Genomic DNA, 22209 nt, shown 5'->3' with positions numbered 1-22209 from the left:
GTGATTACCGTAACTGTAGGTGGCCCTGCAGCTTTTCTGAACCACTATTGAGATTTACTTCTGCGGCCAAATTGATTTTGTTATTAATGAAACTGTCCAATGCAGAAAATATTAAAAATGCTTAAGAAGGGTTTGGAATAGTCAGGGTACTATCAACTTTCTTTTTATGCCCGTGTCTCAAACTCTAATTTTCCTGCTCATTTGCAAACAAATGGTACTAGTGGGGATCCCCCACATAACCCTCTCCCTTTTCCCTATATGCTAATATTGTCCTACACTGCCTGGTTTATCTTCAGGTCTGTTGCTGCAGACATGATGCCTTCTCTCTAACATGTATGGATTCCCAGTGGAAAAGGGAAAGCAACTGGTGGCTTCTCTGTTCTATTTGGCATTAAGAAATTTATTCTCAACTCCACAATTCCTTACCCTTAAAATGAAAAAAAATAAAAAATAAAAATTCACTTTGCAGAAGAGGACCTTGCCTGAGGCTCTTACAGGGCTTTGGTTGTAAAGATCAATTTATAAAGAATGCTGATCCCTTTGCAAGTGCCCTCAACTAAGCAATGGGGATGGCACACTAACCTCATTCTAATTTGCCTTCTCTAAATGGCCATAACACTAAATCTGCTGTCATTATCACACAATGGAGAATTTACTGCTAATGTGAAACTTTTCAGTTCTGAAATTTTAACCATCATATATTTCTAATCATATATGTGTAAAATACTTCATTATGCATATTTTTCTTTGTTTTGAGCAATACTAATTCCATTAATAAACGCTAGGCTGACTACTTTTGTGTTTCGCATTCTTAAAAATATAGTATATTAAAAATAAACCTCAAACATGGCTTTTTGTAATATATAAAAAGAGAAATGTCTAAGGAAATAGAGTAAACAGGCTGTCAAAGTTAATGCTTAGTCTATTTAAAAGAAAATCTATAAATATTTTTTAAAAACATTTGTGTGTGTATGTGTGTGTACATGTGTGTGTATGGCAACACTTTTTTCCAACTTACCATTTTTATTAAACCAGTTCCTTTGTAAAGGTTCTTCCTAACCTTATTCAATGATAAAACTATCATTTTTATTTTTATTTTAAATGTCAGGTTTTATTATTTCACTTTGCTATCCCTGCTGCAGACCACACTAAGTGAAGTTTTACTATTGTTTTCTAATAATTTTGCTTTATCTTGCAGACCAGTTTCCTAACTCATCTCAGAACAGATCATGCAGACAAGTGCAGTATCCTCTGATGGACCTATCCCCCATCCTAACTGGTGGGGACTCTGATATATCCAGCCCATTACTGCAAAATACTGTCCACATTGACCTCAGCGCTCTAAATCCAGAGCTGGTTCAGGCAGTCCAGCACGTAGTGATTGGGCCTAGTAGCCTGATTGTGCATTTCAATGAAGTCATAGGAAGAGGTAAGTATTTCCACTCAGCTTTTTGTTAAATACGATTTTCCAGTAAGCATTTTATCTTCTGCATTTGCAGATTAGGAACTTAGACAATGGTAAAAGCAACTGACAGAGCACTGATAACAAGTGCACTCGATTTCTGTTCTGCATAAAAACAGGCCTGCAAATCATATCTCATAGGGATTTGCCCCTGTACCTGGAGCCAGTTTGATAATCTCCCAGACATACTAGAAATAAATCACATTCCTTCCTCACCTTTTTCATAATGACAACTATAATTTCTTGAAGGATGCCTTTTACTTCCTGCTAAAACATCATTCTTTTATGTTCCAATATTTTTATTCATATCTCCTCCCAGTCTTTCTTTACTCTGAAAACAATGACTAACTTTGTGAAGTCCTAGTTTATAGCAGTTTGTACCCTGGTGGATGTCATCAGAAGACGGAATTTACAGCATTCTCCTGATCTGACAACATATATCATCTCTATAGTGCACTCCAATTTCTTTATACAAAGAGGAATGAATATTTGTAATAAGCCAGAAAGAGCAGCAATAATAGCTAGCATACACAGTGTTGGAGGAAATAGTTATCAGGAAAAGAAACCAACCAGAAGTCAGGAAATGAACTCCACTCTTCCCTTTTTTCTAAAAAGCTTTTACCTTTAATACCGTATGGCCTCTGATCCCTTTTGTTCAATACATGCTGCAAGAAGAAGCACAGGCATCTGCCAGAATGATGCAGAAGAAGCTAATGGGACAACTTACCTTGTATGAACACTAGGCCTTTCCATTTTCCTGTGGAAGTATTCACACATTCCTCTAGCAAGTACTGCAGATTTTAATCCTTAGCCTGCTCCCCTTCCCTAATAGCAGCTTCATAGTTAATGACATGTTTCACATTAAAGTAACCTACAGTTCTGTTACTGGCCTATAAATTCCAATAAGTGCACCAGTTTTAGGGTGTGTGGCCTCACTAATTGTGTACTAATTCTCCACATTGTAAAATTAGAATTTTTTATTTTTTGTCATGAAAGGTGCTAAAATGAGAGTTGTTTCTCTTCTGAAGTAATAATCATTAATAATTCTATAAACATTAAGTATTATTTATATATGTTTTCCCCAGTAGAATTTGAGCCCTTGAGAGCATAGGGTTTATTTTATCCATCTTTTCATTAGTTGAGAGTGGACTAATGCCTGACACTCACATGCTAGGCACTCAGGGAGTCTTGGCTAACTAGATGAATTAATTAATGAATGACTTACACAGCTATCAGGAGTTTGGCACTTCTGGGGAAAATTATTGCCACTGGATGAAAGGCAACTATTGGGAAAGCAATGTGGCTAGACCCGGAGAGAACTGGATGTAATGACTCAGAGTGAATTTGCTTCATTCAGGCATTTTTCTTTCAGTTTCAGCCAACCTGGATTACATATTAACTAGTGACTAAGGGGGGAAATCCTTATTCTATAATGCTAATCTTATTTCTAATGCTAACATTTTTATTTCATTTCAGTTTTTTGCAATATAGGGAGCTTATTTTATTGCATTTTTTATGTGGGCAAAGCTTTATTTTCATATTTAAAAGATACTGTTTGATCCTTAAAAATAATAAATTTTTTAATGAGGCAGATGTTACTTCTGTTTTCACCAGTTGACTATTTTATTATATTAGCTTTATTAACAGTTATATCATCTAAATTGTTTACCATGTGTTAAATAATCATTGGTTATGTCTTTGGGTAAAATGTATTACATCTACATATGTTCACAAACACACGTAACAGTGATACTGTTAATCAAAAGTAGAAGAAACAATGTACTTTTTTTGTCATGTATAAAAAAAGAAATGAAGAACATAAAAGGCTTAATAAATAATTATTACTAATTAAAAGTAACGCAGCACTAACCAGGTTCCCTCTTTCATGCAGGACATTTTGGGTGCGTATATCATGGGACTTTGTTGGACAGTGACGACAAGAAAATTCACTGTGCTGTGAAATCATTGAATAGTAAGTTACATTTTACTTAACAGTGGAGTATGCTTTTGTGGTTTGCAAACTAATAGTTCATAATAAAATGTTGATTTACAGTTCTCCTTGTGGAAAAAAAACACCTACTGCTACAATTATGGATCTAATCCTGAAATTTTGGTCTAAATTCTTACTGAAATATATCCTCAAAAATTATCCCTGTGAGCCCTCATAAATTAGAAGATAGGAGAAACGAGGCTCTTGGATGAGCTGAGTATCATTTAACTATATTTGGATTATAATATTTGTTTTGCAAATGACATTTGTGGAAACTATTGGGAGTATGTTGGCACATACAATAGTAATGACTCATTTTACCCAGAGGCATTACTATAATTATTATTTAACCACAACTTCTATTAAAAAGATAAAAAGTGAAACAACACAAACAGGAGAAAAATATGCTGGCAGAGACTTGAAAAATTGAAAACGTGGTAATACCTCATTAATCCACATTTTTGGGGAATAAGGTATTCCACATAAATGAATTTCCTAAACAAGTGAAACTCAACCTCTCCCCCTTTAATGCTACAACATTTATTTTATTTTAGTAATTATTGAGAAAATCTTTTTAAAATGAAATGCATACTCTGTTTAAGAAATAGGGGATGCTTCCAAACATAAACTAAGACTTTACTGATGACTCAAAGCCATAATTGAGCCATAAATCAGTCTTTCTTCCTGCCTCCGCCTTTGCTGACAGGTCTCACATGTCACGTCAGTGTTCTTGCCTTTTCTAAATGTCCAAATTTATGCTCATAATTTGCACTGTCCTGAAAAATGTTAACCAACTATATTAAAAATTTATATTAGAATTAATAAGTTTTAAATGCCCAAGTAAAAGTTCATTCTGCAAGATGCATCATTGTCAGAACTATTTCATCCTATTTTTACACCTAAATCTCCTGAGCAGTGAGAGTGTTCTATAGAACACAGCTGAGCAGTGTTCTATATGGCTGATTTTGTTGGAAGTCTGACTATGAGGTAATTAAAGGGACAGTTTATATAAAACCTAACAACAAACTGTGATGGATTAAGTATGATTGTCAGTCAGTTTGCCTCATGAGAAAGTACCACTGCCAGTTGTACCAAGAACAAGTCTAATGCCAAGAAATCTTTCTCTGTCCCTGGTGTGTGTTGATCTCTATGGACCTCCAGATTTCAGAATGTGTTGCATCTGTAAAAGGATAGCATCAGTGACACTGATACTAGTCACATAAGTAAATTAAAGGCTTTATCTCTTCATTAATGCTGACTAGTGTCCAGCCCTCAGGATCCTGGAAATAATTAGAAATTCTTAGAAACCAAAAAAGTCTACTTAGTTATATAACAACCATTGGTCTTCAAATCCTCACAGTTTAGGGATCAGAAAACTGTGGCCCGCTGTCTGTTTTCTTTAAAAAAGTTCATTGAGACTTAGCCACTTATCACAATGCAGAGTTGAGTATTTGCAGAAACAGAAGTTATGTGGCCTATAAAGACAAAAAATATTTACTGTCTGGCTCTTCACAAAAAGATTGTCAACCCCCGCCCTGTACAATCACTATATGAATGGATTTCCTCTCCTTTTTCTATATGAGACGAACTGTTGTTCTATAACAAGACAAATTGATTGCTAAACTCTCTCTTACAAAAATAGGTGTAGATGGTGACTCGAAGGTTCAGTGAAGGGTGACATCATTCACTCAGGTGTACTGTTAAAAAGCACTCTGAGGATGAGGCATCAGGACAAGATGGGGCCCTAAGGGTTTTACATTGCATTGATCTCCCTATCTGAACATGACAAAGTATTCATTGTTCCATAATGAAATCAATGTCTCTATGCTGGATTTCTCAGGAATCACTGACATAGGAGAAGTTTCTCAATTCCTGACCGAAGGAATCATCATGAAAGATTTTAGTCATCCCAATGTCCTCTCACTCTTGGGAATCTGCCTTCGAAGTGAGGGGTCCCCATTGGTGGTCCTACCTTATATGAAACATGGAGATCTTCGAAATTTCATTAGAAATGAGACTCATGTAAGTATATTATCAAGCTTACTAACTGATGAACTCACTGTAAGCCAGCTCAGGGTTACAAAAGAGATTCTCAGTTTCCTGCAAGTGAGAGTTTTCTTACTGACATTTATGCCAGGACCTAAACGGTGAGCAAGTGAAGGCCAGACCAGAGCCAGAGGAAAGGTGGAGTCCCCAGAACTGAAGTCACAGATGGCCTCGGGCTCATCCTTGTCTTCTGTGTTCAGGCCCCTGTGAGAGTTAATGAAGTAGCTTTACTCTTGATCAAAAACACGGGGCCAGTTTTTCAGAGGAAATAAGCTCTGGGATGGTAAAGTAATATTTTATATTCAGCCAAAAGAATAAAATACTGTCTGACAGTGAATGTTTGCAGATAGGGTGAATTTACCTTACAAAGCACAAAGTTGCCCTGACAGATCCCACTTTTCCGCTTTGACTCCTGTCATTACCCTGATAAGTTCATCTGGTTGGATATGCTACCTTCTCTAGGGTGTTATTCACATTCGCCCAGAGTTAAAGCATGATAGAAATATCTTATTATGCAGTGCTATGGCGTTTTATAACTCAAGGAGCCCATTCTGATGACAACCACTGATACAGATGTGTCTTAAAGAAAATCTTAAAATGCAAAAAACTGGCCTGTCGACATGCTGTGTGCGTTAGGCAGAGCTGTGGCCCTCCTTACAGGGTCCCCATTGTCTGCCTCTTAGGCTCACAAACTCCAGTGTGTCTGCTGAAGAAGAGACATCCTGTTCCTGATGGCCAGGAGTCGGTAGAGCTGCTAGCCACAGTGACATCTGTGCAATTTCAGTTATAGTTCTTACAGTTACTAAAGACATTCCTCTGTCCACCCAAGTTCATGGGTGGAGTTTCTGAAGAATGAGGTTTCCTGATCTTCGTGTGGGACCATGCCCTGGAGTTGTGAGCTGGTGCTCAGTACCACTAGGAGGGCTTCTGGTATGGTTGACATCACTACAGTGTGAGCTTTGGAGCCTACAAGGTTTAGGTTAAAATTCTAATCCACCATTTACCATCTGACTGGTTTGAGGTGTTTTATTTCTCTCTGAACTTCCTGCATTAACCCTGTATTTCTGATGCTCTGACTTCTGGGGCCTTGCTGGCTCTGGGGGGACTGCCCTTCCCAGGACTAGCAGATTCCCAGAGATTGTATACACCTTACTTTCAAAGAGTATGTAAACCAACTAACACAGAACCCAGATCCCAAATGCCTCCTTTAAAGGGCTCTCACATTCTAGGTCACTATTCCCTTGCCCTAACCACTGAAGTGTCAGTACCAGACAGCAGGGGACAGCCCCTACACCCTGAAGCTCGCAGCTGAAATCATTCAAACTAGCCAATTCTAAACCTGCTTACTCTGCCTTACCCATTTGTTTCCACAGAAACCACAGTGAAGGTTCTCTCTGTGACCTGCCCAGCTGCAGTGCTTCCCTGTGTGGGTTTGCATGGCAGGGCAAGCCCTCTCTTCTTGGGAATTTTAGCAAACTATCTTTTATGGCAGTCTTCTGCCATCAATGGGCCTCAACATACCTAAATAATAAAACCTACATTTTAAAACACTGCCAAGTCCCCATCTGAAAAATGGAGCTTCTGTAAACTGCCTTACAGAATGTATAAGGATTAGTCTAAATGTATAAAAACATCTAGTCAGGTGCTTTGCAAACAGTAGATACTTAAGTAATTGCTGTTATCAACGGGGCACAAGTTATTCTTATAAACAAGATCAATTCTTACAAACATTTCAGAATTCTGAGGTCCTAGCTACAACAGTCGATATTTAGTTTATGCATTTCCAATTCCCTTTGCAGAACCCAACTGTCAAAGATCTTATTGGCTTTGGTCTTCAAGTAGCCAAAGGCATGAAATATCTTGCAAGCAAAAAGTTTGTCCACAGAGACTTGGCTGCAAGAAACTGTATGTAAGTATAAGAATCTCTTTGCCCACAAACCAGATTCAGTGACAAAGAGGAATCTGTTTCCTACTGTTTAAGGCTAGTGAGGACGTTTTCTCCTCTTCTGCAAAAGTTCTTTATTTACATTAGAGTTTTAAATAGATATGTAAGCACTGGAGATGTAGGTGGCTTTCGGGCTTTATCAAATGGAGAATTTAAAAGGGATTCTCAAGAGGGGGGTCTTAACAGCTGTTGTGTGCTTTTGTTTTCCTTTTTCCTTCCCAAAAGTAGCCCCACCCCATGTTGCGGTTTCACACTGCATTAGTGTTGGGAGGTAGAATTTGATCTTCAGCCTTTTACAATGTAAAGGAGAGGGCTGGTAACACAAATACCAACATATTGTCACTTCCCGAGAGTGGATTTGAAGTCAGCCTGTAAGAGCCCTACCAAAAATGGTATTTGGGAATGAATATACAAAAGAACTTTGTGTCTGGCTGCCTGGGCTGTGTAATACAGCAGTCAACAGTTTGTAATTGATCCAGTGCTTTCCCTTGCGTAGCACTGATTCATGACTTACGGTATGTGTGAATGAGAGCTGTGCTATTAATTTCCTACCTTGGTTTTGGTCAATGTAACAACATGAAAGCCAGCTTAAACAAAGGGATACATAGCCTCAGGTAGAAAAACCTCGATGTTGTCCTTAGATGCTTTAATATGTATTCTGTTTCTGTATTACCTTAGTGGTGGAATAGATGAGTTTTATGTACTAACCTAGCCCATTTGAGAATGAAAAAGTAAAATAACAGTCCCTGGCATGTCTCCCCCATAACACTAAGTATTGCTAATTAGTCGAGAAGTGAATCTTGGCAATTGCTTTGGTTAGTCAGCTGGCATACTTGACTTAGCAACCAGGGAAAGCTGGGAGAGGAGCCAATGTCACTATTTCTCCAGATCTACTAAAGCAAATGAATTTTCTTGTGCCACATCATTCATGATCTCTTTCCTTGGCCTGTTGAATTTGTAATGTAAATGTTAAGCATTTTTATTAAAGAATTTCATTGTAATTTAGTGTTAGTCAATTGAGACCAGAGGAAGCCCTCTCTGCAGAAGTTATGGATTTATGGATTTCAAATACTGAAGTCATTTGTTCTAATCTATAGGTATGCAGCATCACTGTAAATTATTCTATTTCAGCCACCAGTAATAATTTTTATCCTTTCTGTAGGCTGGATGAAAAATTCACTGTCAAGGTTGCTGATTTTGGTCTTGCCAGAGACATGTATGATAAAGAATACTACAGTGTACACAACAAAACAGGTGCAAAACTGCCAGTGAAGTGGATGGCCTTAGAGAGTCTGCAAACTCAGAAGTTTACCACCAAGTCAGATGTGGTAATGTACTGACCACCCCTCACCTTTTCCTGTTTTACTTTAATACCCAACTTTTTTAGTAGTTTTATGGCTACTTAATAGTTTTAAGAAGAAATGAAACCTTTAACACTACTAATTCAATTTTCTTCATAAGTAAAAATGGATTGATCGTCTAACAGATACCCATAGTACGTTTTCATAAATTCATTTATTGAAAAGCATTTGTCCAGTAGGATACCATGCTGGATCCTTACAAAGCCCAGTGCTGAACCAGGTGTGGACCCTGTCCTCCAGGAGCTTTAACTCAGCAGAGAAGAAAAGGCATTGTCCATCAAAAGCTGTCACACAGATTAGACTGGGATTAGCCCAGCCATTCATTGATCAATTCATGGCAGCAAGAATTCCACCTTGAGAGAGCTGGAAGCTATAACCAAGGCAGGTCTAGCAATGAAGACATTGTTCTTGCACCTAGTTAGAACACGCTCTCCTTCATCTGCAAAGGTCGTCCTCCACTCACAGAACAAGCTGCAAAAGGCATGCACCTGAGTACCAAGAGTAGGAGAGATATTGACCTGGATAGCCACACTGCCCTGCCACCTGGTAGGGCAGATGGTGCTTAAAATGGGCCTTAAAGGAGAATGGAATGGGCAATGAAATAAATACCAATCCAAGTGAGGCAAGGGAGCAGGAAAGTAGACATACCTTTAAAGTTCTAAGTAAACAGTAAGCAGTGGGTGATTTAGCTAAAATGGAGGGCACAGAGGGGAGATATGAGAATAAATTGAGAAAAATATATTCATACTAGATCATGAGGCCCTTGGAAAGCAAGCTAGGGAGTCTGGAATTTATTCTCTGGCCATGTAAAAAAGTATAATCAGATTAAACTACAGTCTTCCTTCATTCTGTGAAATGATTTGGGAGAGTTAGATACAGAAAGACAAAGTGAGAGGTAGAACTTGAAGTAATATAGAAACTGTAAGAATGGAAAAGTAGATGGAAAGAAAGGTACTTTGGAGGTAGAATCGACAATATTCAGCAAGAAATTGATAGAAGTTAAAGGTAAGCAAGTGATACACTGGTACAGTAACAAATATGTGAAGCTCAGAGCAAAGGCTGATTTAGGAGGAAAAATATCAAGTTGAGCCTTGAACGTATTAAGTTTGACTTTAGAGTAGGACATCCAGGCGGAGAGGTCGGCCAGTCACTCTGCAGCTTGTACAGCCTCTTTCATTGAGTTAGTCGGCTTGGGCTGCCATGACAAAAGTACAATGGACTAGGTGGCTTAAACAACAGACAGTTATTTCTCACAGTTCTGGAAGCTAGAAGGTCAAGATCAGGGTGCCAGCATGTTCCAGTTCTGGGAGAGCCCTTCTCCTGACTCGACATGGCCACCTGCTCACTATGTCCTCATGTGAAGGAGAGGGCAAGAGCAAGCTCTCTGGTGTCTGCCTATAAAGGCACTAATCCATCTCATCTAAACCTAATTATCTCCCCAAAGCCCTGCTTCCTAATACCCTCACACTGAGAGTTACAGCTATGACCTATGAATTTGGGAAGGACTGAATTCAGTCCATGACAGCAGTCAAGTTTGGAAATATGCTTTTAAGAGCATGAAAGCAATTATTTGAGAGAACCTACATATATGAAGTGAGGGAGAAAAGCAGAGAGGTAGGAGACCCAGGAGAAGAGACCATCATGAAAGCCAGAGAAGATAACATTTCAGGAAGAAACGGGATGCTCGACAGGATCCACTGCTGTTCAGTGCACAAGGAAGGTCTTAGAAGCTGAGCAGCTTCAGAGGTCTAGAGTGTACTGAGGAGCCTGGGTGTTGGCTGGACTAGAGAGTATACTTATTCTACATGCATGTAATAAGTCAAGAGGACTATGCTATCTGGACATAGAGAGACATTGACATTTCTGTCCTTGAGGATAACAACTGGAAAAAAGAAAAAGCACAAACCTGTGATATCAGCAAACAAAGTAGGCAGAAAATAATGCTAATGGAGAACATAGACTTCAAAAGAGAAAGCATTGGCAGCTATTGAGAGATAACAAGGACAGAGATTTAAATGTGGCATTGGGAAGCAGAAGCCATCTACCCTCTTTTGTGTGAGTCAAGAGGGAGAGGTATGGCCTCTATTGGTAAGAGTTTCAAAGAAATTGTGATCATCAGGTGAAAGACAAGTTTCAGTTACGATGAAGAAGTGAGGGAGACATTAGAAAACAAGTTGAGGGTGACTAGGGAGTTTGATTTCAATAAATAACTATGCCACAGGGCGTGGTGGAGAAATGGACTTCGGGGTGGGTAAGACCGAGAAGAGAATGTGATAGCACATGGTAGAGTGTAATGCCTGGGATTCTGATCCTGAAAGATTCTGGAGGAGACGAAAGAAGTGGATACTAGAGAGGTAGGCTGGGGACATGTTTGTGATGGTGGCAAGTAGAAGTATAAGGTAGGGAGAATTTACCCATCCTCAAAGTGCATACTGTTCATTCAAACTTAATTGTTAGTCTAACATTAAGAGCCAGAACCAACTCTTATAACCCAACAAGAAGACAGAATACTTAATTTTTTTAAAATAGTCAAAAGATTTGAGTAGACATTTTGCCAAAGAGGTCTACGATAAGCTAGCCAATAAGTGCATGAAAATATACACTCGCACAAAGACTTGTACATAAATATTTGCAGTAATACTACTCACAACAGCCAAAACCCAGGAGCAGTCCTAATGTCCATCAACAGGTGAATGGCTAAACACAGTGTGACATATATATACATTGGAATAATACCATTTAGCAAAGAACTACTGATGCATGCTACAATGTGGATAAACCTCAAAAACTTTAAGTGGAAGAAGGCAGACTCAAAAGATTACCTGTTAAATGATTCCACTTATGTAAAATTTCTAGAAAGATGCAAAACTGTAGAGACAAAAAACTGTAGAGCCTGGGACTGAAGATGTGAGTGAAGGTGGACTAGAAATGGGCATGAGGAAACCTTCTGGGGTATTGGAATCAATCTAAAACTGAATTGTGTTGCTGGCTGCACAACTATTTAAATTTAGTAAACATTATCAAGTATATACTTACAATTGATGAATTTTATGATACATATATTATACCTCATCAAAGCTGTTAAAACAAAACAAAAAGAGTCTGATGAAATTTTGGATGTTCAAGGTAAGAGTTAGGATCCTGAGCTTTTTGACAAGGCTGCCACCCATCCACCCACCCATACACACACACACCTACCTCTACAAATTTACATACACCACATGGAGGCTAACACTTCTCACAGATCAACCATCACTCAAATACTTGACTGGAAATTTATAGCTATGTAGTACTATGTCTCTCTCCCTCTCTTTGGAAGACAGGATGTTGTACTACATAACGGGTGAACCTGAGTAATCCATACACAGTGCTGCTTTAGCAAATGGTTATTGATTGCATGGATAAATTTGCATAAATTTTTTATTTCCAAGATAGTACAATCTTTTGAATGTTGACATGGAACATTTCCAAAAGCATGTAATAAGCTGTATGTATATTAAGATCTATGCATAAAAACTTGCCTGCTTATAAAAAGGTCCACTTTGCTGCAAGTACTCAGATGGAGTTTGGCTAAAGTCTGGATGCTCTTCAAGCCCATTCAAACAAAATGGGGGTGTCACTACACTTGCAATTACTTATACCCAGTACCGTACAGTGTTTCACACTTAGAACACCCGCTTTCATTAAAGTCATTATTGACTTCCCAGTGGTTCAACCAGCTGGCTTTTTCATCCAGCTTCATTCTGCAGCATTTAACACTGTTGGCAACTCCTTCCTTCTTGAAATGTCCTCCTCCTTTGATTTCTGGGACACTGCACCATCTGATTTTCCTCTTGCTTCTCAGTTGTGTGTTCTCTACCCTCAATGGCTTCTCTTCCTTCTCTCACATCCTACATGCAACTATCCCCCAGGATTTTAGTCTCCCAGTGTCAGCCTCCCTAATCATTTCAACCATTCCCATCAATAACCACCTTTGAATCTCTCTTTCTGGTTGTTCTCATCAGCATCACAAATTTGCCATGTTTGAGGTCAAATTCTTTCCTGCCAACTCTCAGTACCTCACTTCTTTATTTCTATTAATGGCATCTCCATTATGCAGTTTACCAACTCTTCAAACTTTTTGGTGTACAGTTCTTCAAGTTTTAAAGAACGCATGCAGTGGTGTGACTACCACTAGCACCACAACCAGGATGTAGAACACTTCCGTCATTCTAGAAAATGCCCTAGTGCCCCTTTGTGGTCAAGCTCTGTGCTATCCCCAGGACCTGGAAACGACTGGTCTGTTTTCTGTCTCGATAGTTTTACCTTTTCTAGAATATCATCTAAGTAGAATCTTACAGTAAGTAGCCTTTGAGTCTCTCTCCTTTCACTTCGCATAATGCACTTGTGTCACTAGTATCAATGTATCAGTAGTTCATGCCTTTTTTATTTATGTGGTAAAAAAAAAAAGAAAAACCATAAAATTGACCATCTTAACCATTTTTAAGTGTCAGTACAGGAATGTTAACAATATGCACATTGTTGTGCAATAGAGCTCTAGAACTTCTTCATCTGGCAAAACTGAAGTTCTGTAGCCACTGAACGACTCCCATTTTCCCCTCCCCCAGCCTCTTGGGCAACCACCATTCAACTTTCTGTTTCTAAGAGTTTAGGTTCTTTAGATACCTCATATAAGTAGAATCATGTATTAGTTCTCTTTTTGTGACTGGCTTATTTTAACCAGTACAATGTCTTCAAGGCTCACCCATGTCGTAGCATACAACAGATTTTTTTTCCTTTTTTAAGGCTAAATAATATTCCATTGTGTATATCTACCACACTTGCTTTATATGTTCATCTCTCAGTGAACAATTAGGTTGCTTCCTTCTCTTGGCTGTTGGAATAATGTTGCCACGAACACGGGTGTGCAAATATCTCTTCAAGATCCTGTTTTCAAATTTTTTGATTATATATCCAGAAGTGGGATTGCTGGATCATATGGTGGTTCTATTTTTAATGTTTTAAAACTCATACTGTTTTCCATAGCAGAGTAATTTATTCCTTTTTATTTCTGAGTAGTATCATACAAACGTACCACATTTTGTTTATCCATTTACCATCTGAAGGACATTTGGGTTCTTTCCAGCTTTAGGCAATTATTTATATGTAATTATAACTGCCTTAACATTTGCTTAAAGGTTTTGGTGTGAACATGATTTTTATTTCTTTTGGGTAAATATCTATAAGTAAGATTACTGGGTTGTAAGGTAAGTGTATGTTTTACTTTATGAGAAACTGCCACCTGTTTTTCCACACAAGCTGTATTATTTTATATTCCTACCAGTAATGTATAAGTTTCATTTGTAAAGCATTTGCCATTCTCAGTTTTAGGGGTTTCAGCTATTTGAATAGGTTGTAATGGTACCTTGTTTTCTTTTTAATCTGTATTTCTCTAATGACTAACGATGTTGAGCATCTTTTTATGTGCTTGTTTGCCATCATTATACCTCTTTTAATGAAGTGTCTACTCAAATTTTTGCCCAATATTTTAAGGTTTAGAATTTATTTTCTGGGGGATTTTTGTTGGGTTGTTTATTTTTTTATTGCTGGATTATTAGTATATTTTGGATATGGGTATGTGCTATCAGGTACATGTTTTTGCAAATATATTTTTCTAAAGGCAAATATATTTATTTATGTTGTCATTATTTTTCTGGTATCTTTCAAAGAGTAGAAGTTAATTTTATTGAAAATTTATCAATTTACCAATTGATAAAACTTTATCGAGTTATCCATTTTTTATCAATTGTGGTTTTTACAAATTGTGTTGCATCTCAATTTACCTACTCTTGAATAGTCAACTTCAGCACTGTCTTTTCCTTGCTTACCTCAGCAGTGACCTTTTCTATCACTTTGTATAGCTTATAACAGTCTCTCACATGTAATGACTGCTTTGATCTTCACCTTTGAGAAAGTTAAGCAGAGAGTCTTCAGATAGGCTCACTTCTGGTGCTAAGGTGTTCAGAAATGGCTTGACCATTAACACAGCATGTGTGAATGGTAGACCTTTCTTGTCTTGAAACTAAAACTGACTTGTTCCCATCCTCTTGATGTACATGCACTACTCACCACCTTCTCCCTCTTTCTCTCTCCCCACCCCCACCCCCCACCCCCAACCTCTCTTGGTCAGCATCATTCTCCTTTGCTGCCCCTCCCCCATTATCCTGTCAGTCCAAAGTTGTTAAAGAGAGTTTGGAATGCAGACAATACAGTGCTTTTCCTGGAAACTGCTCTCCTTTCACCTCTTCTGTCCCATGAGTCCTCTGAATGCAAATTGTTGCTCAGAAATTTACTCAACTCTGTCCCCTTTTTGGTGAATTTGCCTCCAGGCAAACCTATAGCCTAGGCTATTGGTTAGGGAGACCTGATCACAGGCATGTAATCGGCCTCTCAGAACTTTGGTTTCCTCATCCTTAAAGCATCTATAAAACTAGTTACATTACGAGGTTGTAACAGGGTTATTTAAGGATTAGATAAGATAATCTTTCTTTAAGGGCATGATGCCCATGCCCAGTTCCTTATATGACACGTACCCTCTCCCACCACCCTAATTCAGGAGTTCAGTCTCATAGGCTCCCATGTTGACGGCATGCAGCAGCACCTCTCACCTCTTCTTGTTCAGAAACCTCCTAACTGGCCTCTGCCTTGTGGATCGTCCTCTCCTATTCGTATAAAGCATAGTGTTTACAGATGCAATCTCCTAGAGTTCAACTCCAATCACGTCCCATTGATTTCAGTTTAACCCACTTTTAACATTCACAAATGCCACAGCATGTCCCCTTTCAACCTATCGATTCCTCTTCCCTTTACCTAGTCCATACACCAAACAGAGTGACCTACTGTACTTACAGTTCAATAAAAACATGTGTACCGTCACCCCTGGGCCCACTCCCTCCATCCAGAGCACTCTGTCTGCCCTCATATTACATGTACCTGTAAAACAAATTCTGCCCATTCTTCAAGACCTATTTTACTGTCACTTTCTTCCTGAAACCTTCTCAGTACCCCACTATTATCTTTTTGACTTTTCACAGCATTTGTACCTCTTTTCTATTATTGCTCTATATTACAGTTATTCTATTATATTGTTCTATCTGACAGTTAATTACATAATATTCTTAACCTTGTTAAATTAGCTTTGGGGTGTATCTAGTAACTTGGATAGTATCCTCCTTGTGTGCCATCGAAGGTCAGCAAATACTTGTTAAATTGGTTTAAATTTCAATGAAAATTCTAGAACTCGAAGGTTAACACAATTAAGTTGTCAAAAGTGACTCATGATTTTCAGGCTTTGAAAACTTTGATTTTTTAAAGGCTGCAGAAGACACCAAAGTTATGTAGTTCCCACCTGGGAAAGAGTTTGTTTTCTGTTTGGATCAAGACCTTCCAGGTTTCTTGAACTTGGGCAAAGGGAAAGAGCCATCAATGGAGATTTTTATCAGCAACTACAAAATCTACCTACTTTCTTTCTTTCGACTGCAGTGTTCAAAGGCATACTTTATTCTTCTTCTCGCTAAATATTATGAGCTACACTTGCTTCTCGATGTTCTGTTCTCTTACCCCGCCTGTCTAGTCTGTATTCTCTTCCTCCTCCAAGCTTCTTTTTTCTCAGGACCTCATTCCCACCCCACTCCCATATGTTTCTTAGTCTGTGAGTGTCCTGGAAGTGTTGCTAAGCAAGAACTGATTTCCTGGGTCCTCCGCCCAGAAGTGACTGACCTGTACATGCTGACTTACTCTCTTTGTGTCATTCTCACCTTGGCACATGTCCAGGAGGAGATAATATATGACTTGATGTATTCCAAGTAGAGTGCTTTAAATCAAGAAATTGCATATTTGGTCAGGTTCAGTAGACCAAGCAAGATCCAAAAGCCAAGAACTCTTAAATGTTCATCCCAGTGTGAGTTCAGACTTATTGGGGAATTTTTAACAAGTCACTTAACCTCTCCGCATCCCTGCAGTCTCCCTATAAAGTATTGATACAGCTGTTTTATATTAATCTCCTCCTTTAATATTTTCAAATTACAGTTATTTTATTGAAATTAGTTTTCAATAGAGAGCCTTGTTGCCTAGCAGTTTTATGATTTCTAATTTTTAATATGGATTTTTACTTATACCAATTTAGACCTTCTCTTTAACATTAACTTTTAGATATGGTTCCATTTCTTAAACACTACTTATAATCATTTGGAAATCTCACAGATTTAAATTTTGGAGTGCTCATTTGTCTTCTTCTCTTAATAATAATCTAAAATTGTAGTGAAACTATTGGAAAAGAGAAGGATAGCAACCTGTTAATGATTTGACCCTACAAGAGAGAACTTTGAAATCCTACTCTACTAACTACAGATGAAATCTTCATCATGGGGACCTCAGATATTCTTTTTGAAAACTTTACATTTACTTATAATCTAAACTTTTTCTAATTCTGGTTAAAATATATAGCTTACTAATTGCCTTTCGGGAAATTTTTGCTCAAAACAGCACAAGTACTGAATATACTAAGCCAAGTTTAGTCACCAAGACGTACTGATCACCTTTCATGTTTGTGTGGTCATGCTCCTTACCTGGATTCTCCCTTCCCATGTTTGACTAGTGGTCCTTTGGCGTGCTCCTCTGGGAACTGATGACAAGAGGAGCACCACCTTATCCTGACGTCAACACCTTTGATATAACAGTTTACTTGTTGCAAGGCAGAAGGCTCTTACAACCAGAATACTGCCCAGATCCCTTGTAAGTAGGAATTCTGACAGAATCTTCTGCAGCTCTTATATTCTTTACTTTTACAGAAATGCTTTCCTTCAAAGTGTCTCTCACAACATTTCTTTATTTCTGAAACAGGTATGAAGTGATGCTAAAATGCTGGCACCCTAAAGCTGAACTGCGCCCATCCTTTGCTGAACTGGTCTCCAGGATATCAGCCATATTCTCTACTTTCATCGGGGAGCACTATGTCCACGTAAACGCTACGTATGTGAATGTCAAATGTGTCGCTCCATACCCTTCGCTGTTGTCATCACAAGATAACGTTGATGGTGAGGGAGACACATGATGGATGGATACACCACCAGCCCCCTTCTGAGAAACGTAGAACTGTCCAAACAACAGTCCACACTTTGTTCAATATTTTTTTTCACTGCCTGGCCATTGAAGGGCCACCAGATATTTTTTGCTTTTGCCAAAATTGCACTATTTTAAGACCTAATATTGTTATTTAAAATGACCAGATTCTAAGAACTTTCTCAACTGACAAAGCATCAGAGCCAGAAGCTTGGTCCCACAGGCCGGCGACCAATGGCAACCCTGCAGCTGTGATGACGCTCCTGTCGAATTCAGGCCAAAACCTGAATTCTGGGTTGAAATTTTTAAAAATCAGGATCCTGCCTGATTTATACAGGGAACTGAGGCATTGAATTTTAAAGGCTTCTTGATCACAGGACATTCAGAAGTGGTAACGTCCAGGACAAAAAAGGCAGCCCTAGGACCAGGCTACTCCTTTAGAATTAAAGTGTTTCAAAGAGCTTTCATTTATTGTATGGTCACTAATGTTTTTTCATTACTGATGTTGTCATTTGCCCATTAGGCAAACATTCTCTTTTAAAGTTTTACATATACATTCCTTTTATTGGAAAACATCCATAGGCAATGGAGTTAACATTTCAAAACAGCAGGACACGAAATGTGTTCATAATTTAATAAAGACATTTACATATTGTACATAGACAATATTAAGGTTTTCATAACAGTTTTTAGTCACAATGAAATGTTTAATTGTCATTTTAAAATCAACAGTTTGATAATGATTCTGTTCCGATCTAATGAATGTGGATATTTAGATGTTTTGTCTGTATTTTTTTTAATGACAACCGAGAATAAAACAAGTACTTTGTGATAATAAGTGTTTTTAAAGGTAACTTAGCATGTTTTTAAAGCAGACTACATCTGATGAAAGGTTCATTGGTTCCAGTCACAATTCATATGTAGAACAAAGAAACGATCGATGGACTGGAAATATTAACCTCTCTCTCAGGTGGCAGCTTCCTATCGACAAACAAGTGGAGACAATAAAACTTTTGGGGAGTCCAGTTTTGCATTAGGACATGTTCTGTGTAAGCAAAAATATTTTAAGAAAAAAAAGGCAATTGACAGTTCTGGCCATTTCACCTGGATGAGCAATTACTCTGAGCAGGACTTCTGTGATATTTTGTTTTGTGAGGTTTTGTGCTTACTACTGTATAGTGCATGTGGCACAGGATACTCTAACTGGTTTTGTCTATATAAACATTTAAAGTATTATATTTTTATAAAAATGTTTATTTTTAATGATATAAGAAAACTTTTGTTAGGCCGTGAAAATACTGCACTGTGAACATTTCAGAAAAGGTATGTCAGACTTGGATTAATAATGGCATGATTTTAAATGGCTGTAAATTGTGATAAAGAAATATACTGATTGCCAGTACACCCCACCCTCATTACATCACCAGGACTTGAAGCCAAGGGTTAACACAGCAAGCTATAAAGAGGGTGTGTTACACTGAAACCCAATAGTAGAGTTGGGCTGTTGTTGCAAGAGAGCGATTACAACCAAAAGTTGTTTGACGTAGGGGAACTTACCAGAAAACGCAAGGAATTGTACTGCAGAGATGTTCCAATTCAAATATTACTATTTCAGAAGTGTAAAGAGTAATACTAATTCACAGAGTGTTGTAAATGGTGGATGACAAATAAATCTCCTCTGCAGAAAGAAATATCTCTACCGATGTCAGGGAAATGAATGCATCGAGAACAGAAAGAACTTGTGGAAACAACCCATCGACAAGACTACACACCTGTATATATGCTTGAGAAAGCTGCAATGTGAAAATCATGTTTGCTATTTATAAATGTGTCCTTAGGTTAATGTGTCTGGACCGATTGTGGGAGTGAATCTTCTAAGAATTAGATACTTGTCATTGCCTATACTTGCAGTTAAGCTGAATGGTACTTTGTATGTTAATAGTTGTTCTAATAAATCATACAATTAAAATAAAATGATGTATCATCTTGTGTACTGAGAGTTAGTTATTGCTAGTCATGCTTGATTACTACCATTTACATAATGGCAGGAAGCCTATGATTTATTTCACCTGGCTGCATCAAGAGCATCCACTTATGAGAGCTTTAGTCAAGTTAATGCATGGGCAGCTAAAAGAATTTGTATCTCTGAATCTCAGGAAGTCTGTCTCTAGAGTGGTTTGTCCTAAGTTCTCAAATTACCTGCATTTTTCTGACAATCTTTCAACTGCTAGAGCTCAACCTGGCTCCTGCTTTAGCATGATGCTTTTCTCCAGCACGGTGCATCCTTGGACCAGAGGATATGATAGTGGAGCTGCAACCCCACTGTTGGCACAGATGCCTACTTGGGAGTTGGAGGAGAGAGGCCTTCTTATCACCATAAAAACTACCCTTTCCAACTATACAGGATTCCACTGTTCAGGAGCCCCCAGTTACTAGAAAACTACCTTCAGGTTATGTCCATGAATGTTCTTGTAATGGTAAGAGAATTCAAAGGTGATATTTCAATCATCTTGGAATCATGTGGCCCTTTGGAGCAATCTGATAAGAAAAAAAAATGCCTAAGTTTAAACTGACACCAAAATACAGCGGGGACTGATTCTTTACTGAGAATTCAGTCCCTGTACAGCCAAACTCCCTCCCAGCCAAGAGATGCATGTTCATAGGAAGTTCAGTCAGACTTCACGCCCCTGGAGGACGAGGACCTGTCATCTTTATACCTCTAATATCTGGCACTTTGATAGATTCTCAAGTAATTGCTGAACTGAAACAGGATTTTCTTATCCTCAAGCACTTTAAACCACCACAGAGAGTTATTACATATGTAGCTCCCATGATGTTTGGCGAACATTGACATGGGGTGGGGGGACCTTTCTAGGGAGACAGGAATGAAAAATAACCCTTTGCAAAGTTTAGCTGGATTTTTAATTACCACAGGACTTTTTATTTCACAATGTAGCCATCAATTATATTTTTGCTCTCAACCTACACAGCAGGTTGCATCCTTAAAGAAATATGGAGAAGGGATATAAAACTTGAATAAGCACCATTCAAATGTGACATCTCGTGTTGTTAATTTACCTGATTTAGTGCAGGAAACAAGTTAGCATTATATAAAAGGAATTGATTAGTATTTCATTTAATTCAACAATTATCTATTGAGCATCTATGTATGTCGGGCACTGTGCTAGATAATGAGGATTTAAAAATAGTTTCTCCTACTTAATGGAAGAAAAAATTACACAACTAGTGATGATTATTAGAACTACGCATTTCTTAGATCTGTAAACTATCTTGAAGAGGCATCACAATTTGTAACTGGAAATTTGTACCTCTGATCCTCCTCACCTTCTTCTCCCATCCCCTTATCCCTTGCCTCTGGCTACCACCAATCTGTTCTTTGTATTCACAAGTTTGGTTTGGATTTTTTTTTTTTTAACATATAAGTGAAATCATACAATATTTCTTTGTCTGACTTATTTCACTTAGTATAATGCCCTCTCAGTCCATCCATATTGTCACAAATGGAAACATTTCCTTTTTTATGGCTGAATAATATTCTATCATATATGTATGTGTGTATATATATATATATATATATATATATATATACACCACATTTTATATATATATATACCACATTTAATATATATATATACCACATTTTCCTTCCATTCATCCCTCAGTGGACACTTAGGTTGTTTCCATATCTTGGCTGTTGTAAATAATGCTTCAGTAAACATGCATGTATCATTACATATGTCATATATTTGATGTAGTCCTACTTGTTTATTTGCTCCTTTTGAGTTCCTGTTTTCATTTTCTTTAGATAAACAACCAGAAGTGGAACTTCTGAATCATGTGGGAGTGCTATTTTTAATTTTTCGAGGATGCTCCACACTGTTTTCCACACTGGCTGCACCATTTACATTCCCATCAATTACGTACAAGGGTTCCCTTTTCTCTACATTCCTACCATTTGTTACTCTTGTCTTTTTGACAATAGCCATTCTAATAGTTGTAAAATGATATCTCATTATGGTTTCGATTTGCATTTCTCTGATGATTACTGATGCTGAACATCTTTTCATGTACCTGTTGGTCATTTGTATGTCTTCTTTGGAAAAATGTCTATTCAGATCTTCTGCCCATTTTTAATCAGATTTTTTTTTATTTTTGCTATTGAGTTTTTGAGTTATTTCTATGTTTTAGATATTAACTCTTTATCAGATATATGATTTGCAAATTTTTCTTTCCCATTCTGTAGTTTGCCTTTTCATTTTGTTGGTGGTTTCCTTTGACCATATAT

At 37.8% G+C, this 22209-nt stretch overlaps 1 protein-coding gene across 6 annotated transcripts in view; it reads left to right on the top strand.

Moving 5' to 3' along the window:
- The window catches only part of MET (MET proto-oncogene, receptor tyrosine kinase), a 111802-nt gene extending 91908 nt beyond the window's left edge, over positions 1–19894 (top strand). For all 6 annotated transcript variants that reach the window (XM_039861004.1, XM_039860998.1, XM_039861002.1 and 3 more), the window contains 7 exons: positions 1199–1429; positions 3354–3434; positions 5293–5474; positions 7298–7407; positions 8606–8771; positions 17440–17576; positions 17685–19894. In XM_039861004.1, the coding sequence (XP_039716938.1) occupies positions 1199–1429; positions 3354–3434; positions 5293–5474; positions 7298–7407; positions 8606–8771; positions 17440–17576; positions 17685–17895 (1118 nt within the window). In that variant the 3' untranslated portion in view covers positions 17896–19894. The remainder of the gene's footprint in view (positions 1–1198; positions 1430–3353; positions 3435–5292; positions 5475–7297; positions 7408–8605; positions 8772–17439; positions 17577–17684) is intronic.
- The last annotated feature ends 2315 nt before the right edge of the window (positions 19895–22209 follow it).

The sequence above is a fragment of the Pteropus medius genome, unplaced genomic scaffold, assembly GCF_902729225.1.
Source record: "Pteropus medius unplaced genomic scaffold, Ma_sr-lr_union100, whole genome shotgun sequence".
In the NCBI taxonomy this organism is placed as follows: domain Eukaryota; kingdom Metazoa; phylum Chordata; class Mammalia; order Chiroptera; family Pteropodidae; genus Pteropus; species Pteropus medius.
Note: the sequence above shows the minus strand (reverse complement) of the source record. Positions and strands in the feature narration are given on the sequence as shown.